This window comes from Phoxinus phoxinus, assembly GCF_949152265.1.
Source record: "Phoxinus phoxinus genome assembly, chromosome: 19".
In the NCBI taxonomy this organism is placed as follows: Eukaryota; Metazoa; Chordata; class Actinopteri; order Cypriniformes; family Leuciscidae; genus Phoxinus; species Phoxinus phoxinus.
In genome coordinates this window covers 23176172-23191059 of record NC_136894.1, presented here as the reverse complement: position 1 = coordinate 23191059, position 14888 = coordinate 23176172, and the positions used below count along the sequence as shown (strand labels likewise).

Sequence of the window (14888 nt, the reverse complement as noted above, 5' to 3'; positions counted from 1 at the left end):
CCCTGGAATTTGAAACACTCTTTCTAGAAAATTCATCCAATCGCAACCAAACTCGGTCAGCCTGACGACAAGACATTGAGGATACTAAATTGCTGACGGATTTTTGATATCTCGAACAGTTTGGCCGTGGCGAGGAAACGAAATTATGGCGAGAAAAGAGAAACACGATCTGTTATAACGTCTTCATACATTTATTGATCTTGATGAAACTTCAGTAGCGTGTTTGTTGTAAGAGAGCGATCACATGGATGTAACTAATGTGAGCCCCCCCCCTTTTCTGTGTGTGTTTGGAGGGGAGCAGAAAGACTCACACTGATACAAGCTCTAAAGCAGACTTCTTCTCGACAGTCAAAGCGGGGTTACGTTATTGCCCGTCGTGCACAGGAACCCGAAAGGCAACGGGGGTGGCGGCTTTTTATATATATATATATATATATATATATATATATATATATATATATATATATATATAAATAAATATAGCTGCAAGCAGCGATGGAGGGCCCAAGCCGGTGGCAGCGCCAGCCCGGTGCCTTTAGTGTAACTAAAGGCACCAGGGTGGCGGTGCCACCGGCTTGGGCCCGTAATCGCTGCTTGCAGCTATATTTATATTATTTTTTAATGGAATGCATGTTCGTACCTGTTATAGGACTGATGGAGATGATGTTTGGAGTTTGTACCCTAGAGTAGTTGAAAAGTTGAGGTGGATAAACAACATCAAACACCTTAATGTTCACCTGCACCTGTCCCTCTGCATGAGGAGGTGTCATGCACCTCACTGTGTCTGGAGTCACATCTAAAATCCTGCAGGGGAAATTAGCGAGGTTCACGGTTGTATTTCCTGCCACAAAGCCATTTCCTGTGATTAAGAGTGGAGTTTCACCAGCAATGCTGCCTGACGTTGGGTTGATGCTGGCTTGTGCTATGCTGGTCAAGGTGGCGTTTCCAGTGGCAAGACCTTTTCTCATGACCACCACCTGTAGGACGTGCGTACCGGCGGGAAGGGCACCAACTAAAACTGTGATGTTGTTATCAGTGACTTCTGTGACTTCTAGCAGGATGTTGGCCGCAGATACCATTAGATCAGCAGAGTTGTTCCCAAATCCACTGCCAGTGACCTCAATGGTGGTGGCGTTTCCACTAACCGAGTTAGGGAACACTGCGGAGACGTACGGTGTGATGGAGTCGGAATATTCAAATGTGCAATCAAAACTGCATGAGGAAGAGATGGAGTTGACGTAAACTGCAACGTTTCCCCTGCGAGCTGGAGACGGTGAGGTATCACAAACCACTTGGGTGTAGTTCATGAAAACCACTTTGCATGGAATGTTTGCTACCGTAACTAAACCGTTCAAGAACCCAGAACCAGAGATGAAGAGACGAGTGTACCCTGTGTTGCTGCCCACCAAGGGAAAGACAGAATCGACCACGGGTAGAACTACAAATCTGCGGTCATACTCTTTCGACATGGACAGGATGGCGGTGCCAAGGTTGTTGATTCGGACGCTTACGGGTAAAGGGATTCCCACTGGTGCTCCGCTGTCAGGACTGAGTTGGCAGTTAATCTCAGTGGAGGTGCTGTTGATAACGCTGCATGGACGATCTCCAACTTTGACCTTTGGTTGGCAAAAAATAAATAAGACAAGCGATCAATGAAAAAAAAAATATATATATATATTTTATATAATGTATATATATTATTTTAGTTGGAAAGATATATCTATTTTTTTTAAATAAGGATAAAAGAGATTTACCTTTACCTGCATTTAAAGAATATCTGAAGCAACATTATTTGTTAGAAATAAATGTCTAGATTTTAATTAGGTGGAGAGGATATATTGTTTAATAAAATTGGCAAAATGAGTGATTCTTTATGAAGAATAAGTTATTTTTTGCTTAGTTTTTTCCCCTACTGTTATAGATAGATGGTTTTTTAACATATACTAAAATGTATTTTAGGTAACTTATTTACTCTGATTTTTACTTATTAAATATGTATTTTAAGTGGAAATTAATTAGTAAATCATTTTTTAAATTCTTTTCTGTGTATTTTATTGACATTTGTAAGGTGTTTGGGACATTTTATGGGTGGTATTCCAAAAAAAAAACGTAAAGCACCTTTAATGTCATAGCTGACCACTAAAGCTCACCTCGTTTGCACAGTTAATGTTGCTAAAGCCAGATCCATTGATGTTGATGATGTCATGAGTGGTACCACGGTCAGGCGTAACGTGGTACACCGTGGGGCTGGCACAAGAAGTAAATCTGAAGTAGAGACCGTCTGAGGTATCATTTAATTCCAGCTGATCTTGAAAACAGTCCAACGAGGAGTCAGATGAGTTCATTTGTCCTGCAACTGGGGAGGACACAAAGGACAATTAGGATGATTTTACCTTAATCATAAATTACTTATGATTATAGGTTGTCATTGTACCTATATTCATAGAGGCCTGTATTCCTGTCACAAACACCTGAAGCCCAACAGTGCTTTTCTCCAGAGGCATAACAGTCACCACTCCCTGCAGCGTCTTCTGGTTGCCAGAGTCAATGTAACCGCTGCTGTAGTAGTAAACTCCAGGAGATGTGAAACGATAGGCAAAAAACCCTAACAAATAAACAGACACAACAAGATTATATTTTGTTCCTCCTCAATCAAACTAAGATCATGCCTCCAGCTTTCATTGTCCTTTACAGGAATAACAACTTACATTTACGGCAAAAGGCATTTGTTGGGTTTGTCTAGCAAAAACATTTGTTATGTTTGTCTAGCAATATAGCAACGTACAACGTTTTCTGCTCAATTACTGGTGTGTAATGTTGTAATTATAGTTAATTAGAGAGCTTGGGTTTACTCTTCATGAAATCGGACACTCTCATAAACCAAATGCTTGTCTGGATCAGGGGTATTCAATTATATTCCCCCGAGGACCAGATCTCTAATGTCACAAAGATCAGGGCAATCAAAAGCCACTTACATTGTTTCAGAGTCAATATATTGTATATGTGACAAAATTAAATAATGAACATTTAGCACAAAAAAAAAAATCAAGCTGGCAGCCATTAAAAGTAAAAGTTAGAAACAGCTTAAAAAGTAAAAAAATATGTATTCAAAATAATTTCTCCCAGACTGTTGATCTTTCCTGTGTAGAACTGCAAATTATTTGTTCAATTCAAACCAAATGTATTTGTATAGATACTTTCACCATACAAATTATGTAAGTAACTATACAAAAAAATAGGATAGTGCCTTCAGGCAACTAATTTGTGTTAAGGAAACAACTTTAAACTGCTAAATAACATAAACAAAAATAACAATACTTATGCAAATAAAATAAAATGCTAAAATGAAGATGTCTTGCACAATAATACCTTGCATATTTATGAACACCATCTATTTATTTACATAATTTATTACATATTTATTTAATATTCATGGTTTGTGTTTTTTGATTCCTCTAGTTACATAGAGTCTCTTTCTAAGAATTAGACAAGAAAATTTACAGTTTTAAGTAAGGACTGTTTTTCAAAATGGTGTTCAGGAAAATGTTGTTCTCAAAAACAGTGTAGTTTGTCTGCTTAATGTAAATTAGAATGAGCAGGTTTAACACACAGGTTGTAGTTTTTGTACCTTTGGCAGTTCCTGTGTCTCCACTGCTGAAAGCAATGCCATCATAGTCTGTGCTGCTGGGATTGGACACACTGAAGACCCTGTAGCTCAGACCGGCAACAAAAGCTGGTGCGTCCCAACGCCAAACCACTGTGTCCCCCACTGAGGCTATTATTGCAGAGGGACTCCAGGCGTAACCCTGACCGTACACTGAACACATATGATGTTATTAACTGTATGCAAGTGGACAAACAAGCACATAGTCACACAAGCATATTTTATGACAATATACAACATATAGGGAGTCAGGGACATTTTCCAGACTAGATAAATAATTTTATAGTTTACACCTAAAGAAAAGTCATTTCTATAAATAAATACTTTAGAATTAGAACGCATATTTAGAACAGCATAATTAAAACACATATTTAGACTGTACAAATCTACATTCATTTTTCAGGACCATTTACATTTACTTTTTCATTACAGCTACTTTAAGATTTTGTTAATTTCTTTGTTCAAGTTTTTCATGACCTTTTAATATTTTATAATATATATTTCCACTACATTACTTTTTCATTTCCAGCATTTCTCCATTACGTTTTGAAACTTTATTAATTTCCATAATTTTTAGTTTGTTTTTGTTTTTTCACTTTAAAATAATATCTCATTTGTTAACATTACTTAACTGTACATTAACATGAACAATAAACAGTACTACAGCATTTATTAATGCTAATTTCAATATTTACTGTACTAGTACATTTTTGCAAATCAAGTTGTATCTGTTAACATTAATCAACAGTGCACTGTAAACTAACATGAACTAAGAACAATATTAATACATGGTGTAAAAATATCATTTATTGTTCTTATTTATTGTTATTTTTATTATTACTCAAATACATTAACTAATGTTAACAAATGTGAACTTATTTTAAAGTGTTACCATTTTTTCTTTACTTATTTATTTCTTACATTATAATGACTTATCCAGGTCTGGTATTAAAAAAAATCCCTGATATTGCAGAATTTTCATGACTTCAGGAACCATGAATTTAAATATCAGAATCCATGTACATTTTCATATGTTCTGCACTGATTGTGAGGGAAAACTGGAATATACTTAAAAATGTATGAACAGAGCTGACAGTCAAATTGGTAAGAGAAACATCATATTAAGCAAACACTCGCTATACAATGCTATTGAACAATGTGTATGCTATTCTTTAACAATGTCAGGATTTTCATAGACCAAATCAAGCTAAAGAAAAGTGTAAATTCTTCTGCACAATCAATGGAATATCATGGTTTTAGTGTATTTGATAAGTCTGTGTCAATGTGTTGACAGCCATTGTTTCACTGTCTCTGATGTATTCAGGTATTGTGTGCGTGACAGAAAAAGAGATAAAAGTAAAGAGATATTACCGGGGTGGAAACCTTGGTTCGTCACGGTATGTGCTTTATCTCTAGACTGGGTCACACACTCAAGTTGATGATCTGAAGCGGATGTCACTTGGCATTGTGTGTCCCCTGTGTGAAACGCACAACTTTGACTACAATACTAAATGATCTGGAAACGATTGGTTTCAGTAATACACTGATCAAAGAGTAAATCAAAGTATTTTCACTGTAGTTTTAAACATGGGGAATGTTTAAAAAATGTTGATATATTTTTTTGGTTAATTTTAGTCTTGTCTTACCTAGAGTGACATTATTGTCTGCTGTGACAGGGCTGAACCCGGAGCCAGTGACAGTGATGGTGGTTCCACCATACAAAGACCCCAGAGGTGGAGAAAAACTTGTGACCTCTAGAACATACTGTATGGTGGTATTAACGCCAGTGCTGCACACACACAAAAAAAACATTTAATCACGCTAAAAAGCTTCACTTTGGATTAAATTTCATTGTAAATGCATAAGTCCCGTTAATGCACAATTCCATTCTACAGTTGAAGCATGATATTTACATATAAATATTGAGTATAGTAAGAGATATGAGACCTGGTTAAGGTGTAACCCTGGTTTCCGACTCTCACACGGACATTGTACATAGCTGGGGGAAGTGTGGGTAACAGGCAGGTGATGTTTCCATTGGTCCACTGCAGCAATTCACACTCAGCTTCACCGATCAAAACAGAGCTGGCATTAGCCTGCGCCCCAAAATTTGTGCCCAAGATGGTGAGAATCCTGCGCCCTTTATCAAAAAAGATCAGAGAAAACAGGGTAAAATGAATCGCTGTTCTTGTAAGATTGTGAGGGGTGGTGACAATGAGGAAGTCAGATACAAAATTGCTCTGAATGTTTGTTGTTGTAAGTGTTTAGAGCAGATTTCAGTGTTGTTGACAGGTCCTTTTAAGGAACATCACGCTATTGATTGTCCTTCACTGCAGCCAAACCAGATTTTCTGATTGCGTGACATCAGCTAAAGCCAGTGGAATTATCTAGCGTGTACAAAAGTGCTGGAAAGAACTGTTATCTGAAGTTTGTCTGGAGGCCATATGGGGGTTTAAAGCTGTAACCGAGATTAAAATGCAGATCAGAACAATGGGCTGGGAAAGAAACACTTAAATGTGATTCTATCTGTTTGTTTGTTTGTTTGTTTGTATCCCATGACTTTCACCTTCAATGTCATGCCTGTCTAAGAACAGACGCTAACCGGTGTTTAATTTGAATGTGAAAGCAGTGGAATTCATTAATTATAGGTTGGACACTTTTTAGGGGTTAATTATGTTAACCCCTAAAAGTTTCTGTCACGAACATCTCGAAATTGTAGCCTACTGTTGCTATCACACCGGTTAAGCCACAGGTTCTGAAGACCTGTGGCTTAACCGGTACATAAATGATCCACCAATCAGCCGATCATGAGAGTATATCAGAAACTGCTGATCTACAGCCTAAATGAGTATTATAGCTGAACATGTCCATCCCTTTATGGCCACAGTGTTCACATCTTCTGATGGCTACTTCCAGCAGGATAACACATCATGTCACAATGCTAAAATCATCACAAACTGGTTTATTGAACATGTCAATGAGTTCAATATACTCAAATGGCCTCCACAGTCACCAGATCTAGATCCATTAGGAGAGCAGTTTTGAGATGTGGAGGAACAAAAAATTGGCATCATAGATGTGCAGCTGTCAAATCTGCAGATGCAATCATGTCATTATGGACCAACTACTCTGAGGAATGTTTTCAGCACATTGTTGAATCTGCCATGAAGAATTATGGCAGTTCTGAAGGCAAGAGGGGGTCCAACCTGGTACTAGTAAAGTGTACATAATAAAGTGTCCAGTGTGTGTGTGCGTGTGTGTGTGTGTGTATTCTATTTTGTTTTAATTAAATTATTATAACTTGAAGCTTTATGTATAAGAAACCCATATGCCCTAAATATAAAGGGCATGAAACAAATTTATGAAACTGTTAGAATAAACTATTTTCTGTCTTTTTTTTTTTTTACAGTTTCAAAGCAGCTTTATGGTCAGTAAACTTGCATTGGTAGGTGTGGCAAAAGTGAATTTTAGACTTATACATACACATCATGATCCCATGTCAAATGCCTAATCAGACTGGATTTGAAAGGTGACTTTGAGTGACACATAAATTATGCACTGTTAAAAGTTGGGATTAAATCTTTGTATGAAATGAACTGAAAGCTTGGCTATACTTATTTACTACTCGCTATTCTTGTGAATAAAGGCAAGTAAACTTGCAACACAATCAGTTGTTGACTGTTTGAAAACATAGAATGAGGCCAACTATAGGGCACCAATTTTGATAAGATGAATATGTATTGAAAAACATATTTGAACATCTAAAGCAATTCAGGACACTTGCCAGTGTCCCGGTCTGGGTCTAATGTAATGTCTAATGAAAAGGAATTCTTTAAAGTTTTAAGGTCATATGTTAAATTCCATGGGAATAAATGGACTGGTAAACATATCTGCACTGAATTGGGTAAAAGAGTTTACCAAATGTATAAATATTAATATCTTACCGAATACTGTTGTAGTTTGTGGGCTCACAGATGTGATTAAGGCGGTCAGAGTCCTGCTGTACGTGAAAGAGCCATTTGATACTGCGGTCATCTCTGCCGTGGTCAGTGTTACTGTCAGCTCACCTTCTGACCCCTGATTGATGTCATACACAAGATTCATGCATAAAAGTTTCATGGATTAAATATTGTATCGCATATTTTTTTTAAAAAAGGGGATACATTAAAGGGTTAGTTCACCCAAATATGAAAATTCTGTCATTAATTATTCACCCTTATTTTCGTTTAGGGGTGTGGAACGACATGAGGGTGAGTAATTAATGACAGAATGTTTTATTTATGGGTGAACTAACCCTTCAAGGAGGGAAATTCACTAAGATTGCAAACAGTATTTCACATCGAGGCACTCACATATTAAAAAGGGCTAGATATAAATAAATAAAAACACCAACTCATATCCGGGCCGATATTGTTTATACATGTATTTATTTATATAAGGTTTATATATGTAGCCCTGTCCTGGAAATAAAGGCTTTTTCAAAGATAAAAATCGATGTGAGTTCCTGGATGTGGAATATTATCTCTTCTATGCAATAGGATCCACCTATAATTGTTTGCGTTGTGTTCCCCTTCTGGAGCACCCATAGGTTTTTTTTTTTTTTTTTTTACCAGATGCACTCATGGATTAAATTGTTTTGTACTAAATGTAATTTGCATGTGACAATTTCCCATTTTTCAATTCAGTTCTAAATGCCAGGTTGTGGCGCATGGGGATGCGAAATATTTTAAGTGGTGGAACTGTTTAGTGAATTCAACCATAAGAGTCTGTTAATAATACTAATAAAACAATATTAATAATAATACATTTTATATTCTATTACAACATTTATTTGAAAAGATTTATAACCCATTTAGAATTTTAAATTTGTCTATGTTCTGGAAAACTTCGTGGGAAATCAAGCTCTTCACTTACAGCAGGAACTATGCATCTGAGCTGGAAAAGTTCCACTTCTATAATGTTACATGGCTGAGTGCCAATGGTGACTGCGGTATCATTACTGAATCCATAGCCTGACACTGTCAGAATCGTCCCTCCTGTGAAGCCATACAAAAAAAGATCATATTAGTAGCTAATTGTAAGTAACAGTCATAAGATATTTTGGGATAACACCGGTAAGAAGATTTTGGACAGACCAAATCCTGTTTTGAAATGAATGTGTCAGTTCAACTTGTCATTTCAATTGTGCTGTTGATATATATATATATATATATATATATATATATATTACACTCTTCCGTATGTAGAGAATTGTAATGCTACATGTACCTGCTACACTTCCTGTTGTTGGGTTTATGGAAGTCACTCCTAACAGGTGTGTGAACAAGCTGTTGTTAGTTTGGTATTGGGCATTTCCCAGCACAGAGAAACTCAGAGAGACTGGCTGTACACCTGCACTTGCAGGACCGACCTGGCAGGTTATAGAAGTATCTGAAACACAAATAAATAATTTGAACAGATGTTCACTTAAATAGTGCATAAAGGAAAAGTTTACTAAAAATTAAAGTTCTGTCATCATTTACCCACCTAAACATTTTTTTTTTTTTGTGTGTGAAAAATAAAAGGAGTGAATGAATAATGATTTCTCATACAAAGCAATCATATGACTTCTGAAGACCTGGTGCACATGACATGTGCTCTGTATTCCATTGTTATGATACTTTTATGGAGCTTTGTAAACTTTTTAAAGCCACAGTATTAATTCATAGGAACTGCTTGGAAAAGTATAGTATAATTAGTAGTGCCCATTTATGCTTTATATATATATATATATATATATATATATATATATATATATATATTACCTTTCATGCAGTGTGTAATATAACTGTTTGTGAATGTAAAAGGTCTTCAAAGTTTTAAAGATTAAGTGAACAAAAAAGGTTGTTGTCTCCTAAAAGAAATAATCGATTCTGAGCAACTGAAACAAGTCGTCAGAAATTCCAGTCTCACTTCCTGTTACATACCTAAGTAGCAATGTGATACATTTCCACAATGCCAGCGTATTGTCTTTATTGGCTGTCCACGTACAATCTCTACTTAACTCTCATTTTACTCAACTCTAATTTTATCAATCTAAGCGCATGGTATAAAGCGCATGGTGCAAGTTCAGTTTAAGCTTTTCCGAATCCACTTTTACTAGTTTAACGACGGGGAAAATGGACGGCACAACAGGCGCATAGTCTAAAAGGGTTGTCCATACTCTTAATGAGTAATGGGTGTGTTTTGGGCGTAAACTTTTCATTTTAATATTTGGCATGTTTGTGAGCTGCTGTCCGTCCCTGTGTGTTTAATAAGCAGAGAGTGAGTGCATTGTGGACCCGCCAATAGGCTCACATTACTACCGCGCTCTTTAAATAACAAAAAAAATATTGCGGTATTGACTTTAAACCAGGTTTTAGTTGATCAATGGCACAGTCTATTTCATGTGGCTCAAAATAGCAACGCGCCATCAATGCGCCTGACCACACCTGGTTTTCAGACCAGCACACAGATGGGTGCAAATGCATTTGCTATTTAAACAATGTGGCACAGGACGTGAAAATGATACCTGCGTCAGACTGAAACTAGCAAAAAAACACTTGCGTTGCGCCGGGTGTAAGATAGGGCACTGAACCTTGAAACATACAGTTTACAGACTCTTTGAGAAATTAGTTGATGTGCAATGTATATTATGAGAAAATACAAGTGTTTTTTGACCTTGGATGCATGTAAACCTATTTTAGGAGGAAATTTTTAAATAGCAAAATTAAATGTTAGGAACCTTTAAAATAGCATAGGGGCACTTTAATGTCTAATGTTGTGTTCTACAGAAGTCATACTGGTTTGTAACAACATTAATGTGGGTAAATTATGACAAAATCTTAATATTTCTTAAAAATTACCTATGATGTGATGTTTTTTACATTCTTTTAACAAAAAGTGATATGCCATCTGAATGCAGCTTTTCACCTGATTTTATGACATTACTGGGTTTTGACTTACTGGTAAAATGTAGAACAGAGCATTCCACATCTCCAATCTTTACAGTGACGTTTCCACCATCAAAACCAGATCCAGTTATGGTAAGAACTGTTCCCAGACTGCTGGATCCTGAAAGACAAGTTATATCAGTAATATAAATCATTATGAATGGAGATGACAGCTTTTATGCGAGACTTGATCGTTTACTCTTCTTTACCTTTTGTAGGCGAGATCCCGGTCACTGTTGGGGTCTTTGGCTCACTCCAGGTGAAACCACAGTCTCCTGAGCATCGTGATGGAATACCATTGATGAAAACTTCCACCTTAAAGATAAGCACAGAAATATACATTTCTGTCATTAGACCGAGAAATTACAGAGGACTTTAAGTTTATATTTAAGAGGAGAGGATTTAAGAGTAGACACAACACAGTACTAAAATAGAAAAAAAGAAAAAAAATCTGTTTAGTTCAGCCATAATCCTCTCAACATGCAAAATCCCTAGAACAGTGGATATTCAAACAGATTAACAGCCGGACAGGCCCTGCAACTGACCCACTAAGTAGCGCTATTGAAATCTGCACGCTACACTGCATCAGGTAACATGAGGAAGAGCCTTTAAAAACAAGCTGCATTTATATGAACGATGTATGTTGGACAAACATTATTGCAGCAAAAGCAGCAAGTAAGAAACGCACCTGTGGTTTATTTGTAGGCACGCGCAGAAAATCTCCCATAATTCTCTGTTTGAAGAGGCCTCCTTGCTCGGTCTCGTATGACGTCAATGAAGGGTTCACGCCAACAACATTGGAAGCATTGATCTGGTTAACATTATCAAGAAATGTTAATTCAGCCAGGTATAAAATGATAAGTTTGAGTCAATTAAGATATAAATTTGGGGTTGGTAAGGTTTAAAAAAACATTGATCATGAGCAGTATCATTGCCGTCTTGCAAACACCAGCTCATTTTATTGTAATAGCACTCTGAACTCTTTCTTGCCTTTAACAGAGGCTGATTTCCAGGGATGGTGAGCCACTGTATGTACCAGCTGTATCCTCTACAGTCTCCAGATCTCTGCACCTGAAGCTGGCCGAGCTCTGGGATCCCCTGCAGGGCGTACTGCAGGTCCGCAGCGCTGATGTCAACCGCCAGGCCTGGGAACACACAATGCACATACCAAATGAAAAACCAGATCATTGAGATTGGAGATTGTGGTTTATGTAGAAATAAGTCTAGTTCGCTATTCTACTAAATTCATTTTGGGACTGAAACATGATTAACAGTGTTAGACATCTGTACAAGAATATGCTGTGCAACTACAGGAAATTCCATGTATTAAATGATTCAGTTATTTCCAGCAGCTACAAAACAAAGTAACAGACAAACCCACAGCCAAAATGCTTACCTTCAACACGCCGGGCTAAGAACTCAACATTAAAGGTTCCTGTAAGAGGGGGGCTGGCTTTCTGAGGGCGGATAATGGTGACAGTGGCATTCCCTTGGCTTTGAATCAGTAGGTCTCCTGTTCTGTTTGGCATCTTCTGGTGGACATAAATGAAGACTGGAGATTGGGCACATGGAAGGCTTACATGGAAGGCTTACATGGATCACTTCACAATACAATTATATGCACACAATCTGTAGGAAAAACTCAAATGACAGATCTTATGACAAGCAAATATTTATTTGTCAACCATCACTTGTTCATCAAGAAAGATCAGGAAGATCCAGCACTTCAAAACAGTCATTGTAGAATGAGTTCCATTTTAACTCTAACTTACCTTCAGAAAGCCTATTTCAAACAGTGGGACACCAAAGCCACAGTTGTAAGGTGTCGAGATGATCTCATAGCTGACTTGTGAAGCATTTGCTTGTTTGCTCACAATTATGTTTGAAAGGAAAAGTCCTGAACTGGCCAGAGCAGGTGGTCTTCTTCTGTGGATTATAACTGAACACGTGGAGAGAGAAAATAGAACATTAAATTTACCATAATTTAATTTACCATACCATAATAAATTTATCATAATACCATTTCAAAATAAAAATAATAATAAAAATCTAAAAAAGATAATAATAAAAACATTTTAAATGATTTAATTATAAAAATCATTGCTTTGCCAATATATCACCAAATTATCATATAAATGATCCAGCATATTTACATCCATGCCACCATTCAAAATTAAATTTGTAACTTATTCATATTCACCATTAGAATCCAAAGCAGTCATTGCACGTCCAAGGTGAACAGCATCTATGAAGTAAACAGAGTTTGCCACTCCATACACACTGAACTGAAGAAGTTTGTAGTTGGAGCCTATGTAGTTTGTCTGTATGGAACTAAGGAGATCCACACACTTGTAGTTCCACCTGAGAATGACAATTTCAATTTTACATTATTCTTAGAACAAAAATTACCTTGATATTGGTATAATTTTGTTCCCATTCAGTCAGTTACGTTCGGCGTTACGTCGATACTGACGTATTGAGGTCTCGCCTGGGAGCCCAATCACCTCCAAGTGGTAACTAAACGAGCCAATAAAAAAATTTGCCAATGAGATTTGCATGCCGAGTCCACCAAACATGATTGAAGTGAGTAATGCCGGTCATTTTTATACCCGTATGTCTGGGTGGGTGTGACTCGGCATGCAAATCTCACTGGCCAATGACCATTGGCTCGTTTAGTTACCACTTGGAGGTGACTGGGCTCCCAGTCGAGACCCCAATACATCAGTATCAAAGTAACGCCTCCGTTCCCTCCTTCAGGGAATGGGGGTTACATTAGTAACCTAGACGTTCTCACATTAGCGATAAAGACAAATCCTCAAAAGTAAAGACATAAGATTGCTATATGTTCAGTAAATTAAACTTACTCATCCGTTGAGTCAAACTGCACAGAGATGCGTATGTTCTCTTCCCGGACAGTTGTTGCAGTCGTGAAACTGAACATTATTCCCAGTTCATTCACCAAACGCCCTTTGTAGGCCAAACAAAGCTAAAAAAAGAATATATAAAATATTTTTCGTCTTCGAAAAGTTCATATACTGAGAAAAATCCATTAGTAAGGATGAGATACTGAGGTGTTTAGTGGAGCTTACAGTGCTGTATGTTTGTAGCAGTATTGGGCTATAGACTGCTCCGGATGCTGTAATGTCATTGACATTGAAGAGAATCTCTGGATTCTTCAGAGACCAGCGGCCACAGAAAGCCTCCGAATCAGTGACCCGGACACCTCTGCGGTTTAGATCACCTGAAAACTGTTTGACAAAGAGAAAGCTCTAAAAACTGGACAAAATGGTGATGTTTTCAACAAAATAAATGATGTCTTGACTTGATTTGAAATAAGTAGGCATGTCCTTTGCATGTAGAACATACTTGATCATCTGCTTTGCAGCCTTGCTTACCCCTGTGTTGGTGGTCTCATAATCTCTGAAAAATTTCACATTAGTGTTCTCCATGGTCGGAATCTCTGTTGGACATTTAGCGGTGATCATCATATCTAGTGCTGAACGCACCTTTAATAAAAAAATAGAAAACAGAAGTGTAACCCGTCATGTAGAAAATTAATATTTCAAGAGAGCATTCTAAATGTTTGTACACAGTAATGTAATGGCTATAATTTTATTATATGGTAAATATTAAGAAATATAAACCAAACAAAAACCTCAGCTGCAGAAGCATTGAAAGGCAGAGGGAGGGACGGAACTCCACCCCACAGCAGTGTGAACGTCTCCATGCTGGCCTGGCCTTTCACATTCTCACTAACTGTGATGTTAGTATCTGAGCCCATGATCGAGTAGTCAAGGTCCTTAAAGTCACCTGAGATAATTCCAAGATTTAAAAAAAAAACATATTGCTTAAATGTAGTTGTATACTTTATAAGCAACATAAACGGTAACATAAGACACCCTAATAACTGATAACAAAAATAGGAATCAACATTATAATTAAAATATACATGATAAAATTGTAATGAAATGTGGTAAAATTTTAATACAAATTTAAGTTCACCTCTGTTAGAGTTGAATGTCACATTGTACAGTGACTGGTTGTCCAGTTCTTGCTTTGTGACTGTCACGCTGTCTGGTTTAATTGTCCACAAATCATTCAGAGCGTTCTGCAACTCCATCGCTGATGCACTAACTGGGATCGGCCCTACAACATGCAAAGCAACTCCAGTAAACATTACAAACATGGCGAACAAAAAGACGTCTCTAGAGCGTGAATGCAAAAATAAGGGAGTTTATTGTGCTGTGTGAACT

General features: G+C 37.1%; 1 protein-coding gene across 1 annotated transcript in view; it reads right to left on the bottom strand.

Annotated features, from left to right (window-relative positions):
* The window catches only part of LOC306986510 (fibrocystin-L-like), a gene marked incomplete at its 5' end in the record, with an annotated part of 57233 nt that extends 43224 nt beyond the window's left edge, over nt 1-14009 (bottom strand). The window contains 20 exons of the mRNA XM_079589818.1: nt 641-1616; nt 2151-2356; nt 2435-2605; nt 3629-3817; nt 5036-5140; nt 5311-5453; nt 5612-5804; nt 7609-7741; nt 8579-8700; nt 8933-9094; nt 10649-10756; nt 10845-10950; nt 11324-11446; nt 11626-11780; nt 12032-12167; nt 12408-12574; nt 12836-12996; nt 13500-13621; nt 13725-13860; nt 14002-14009. Coding sequence (XP_079445944.1) covers nt 641-1616; nt 2151-2356; nt 2435-2605; nt 3629-3817; nt 5036-5140; nt 5311-5453; nt 5612-5804; nt 7609-7741; nt 8579-8700; nt 8933-9094; nt 10649-10756; nt 10845-10950; nt 11324-11446; nt 11626-11780; nt 12032-12167; nt 12408-12574; nt 12836-12996; nt 13500-13621; nt 13725-13860; nt 14002-14009 — 3622 coding nt within the window. The remainder of the gene's footprint in view (nt 1-640; nt 1617-2150; nt 2357-2434; nt 2606-3628; nt 3818-5035; nt 5141-5310; nt 5454-5611; nt 5805-7608; nt 7742-8578; nt 8701-8932; nt 9095-10648; nt 10757-10844; nt 10951-11323; nt 11447-11625; nt 11781-12031; nt 12168-12407; nt 12575-12835; nt 12997-13499; nt 13622-13724; nt 13861-14001) is intronic.
* Between the last annotated feature and the right edge of the window lie 879 nt (nt 14010-14888).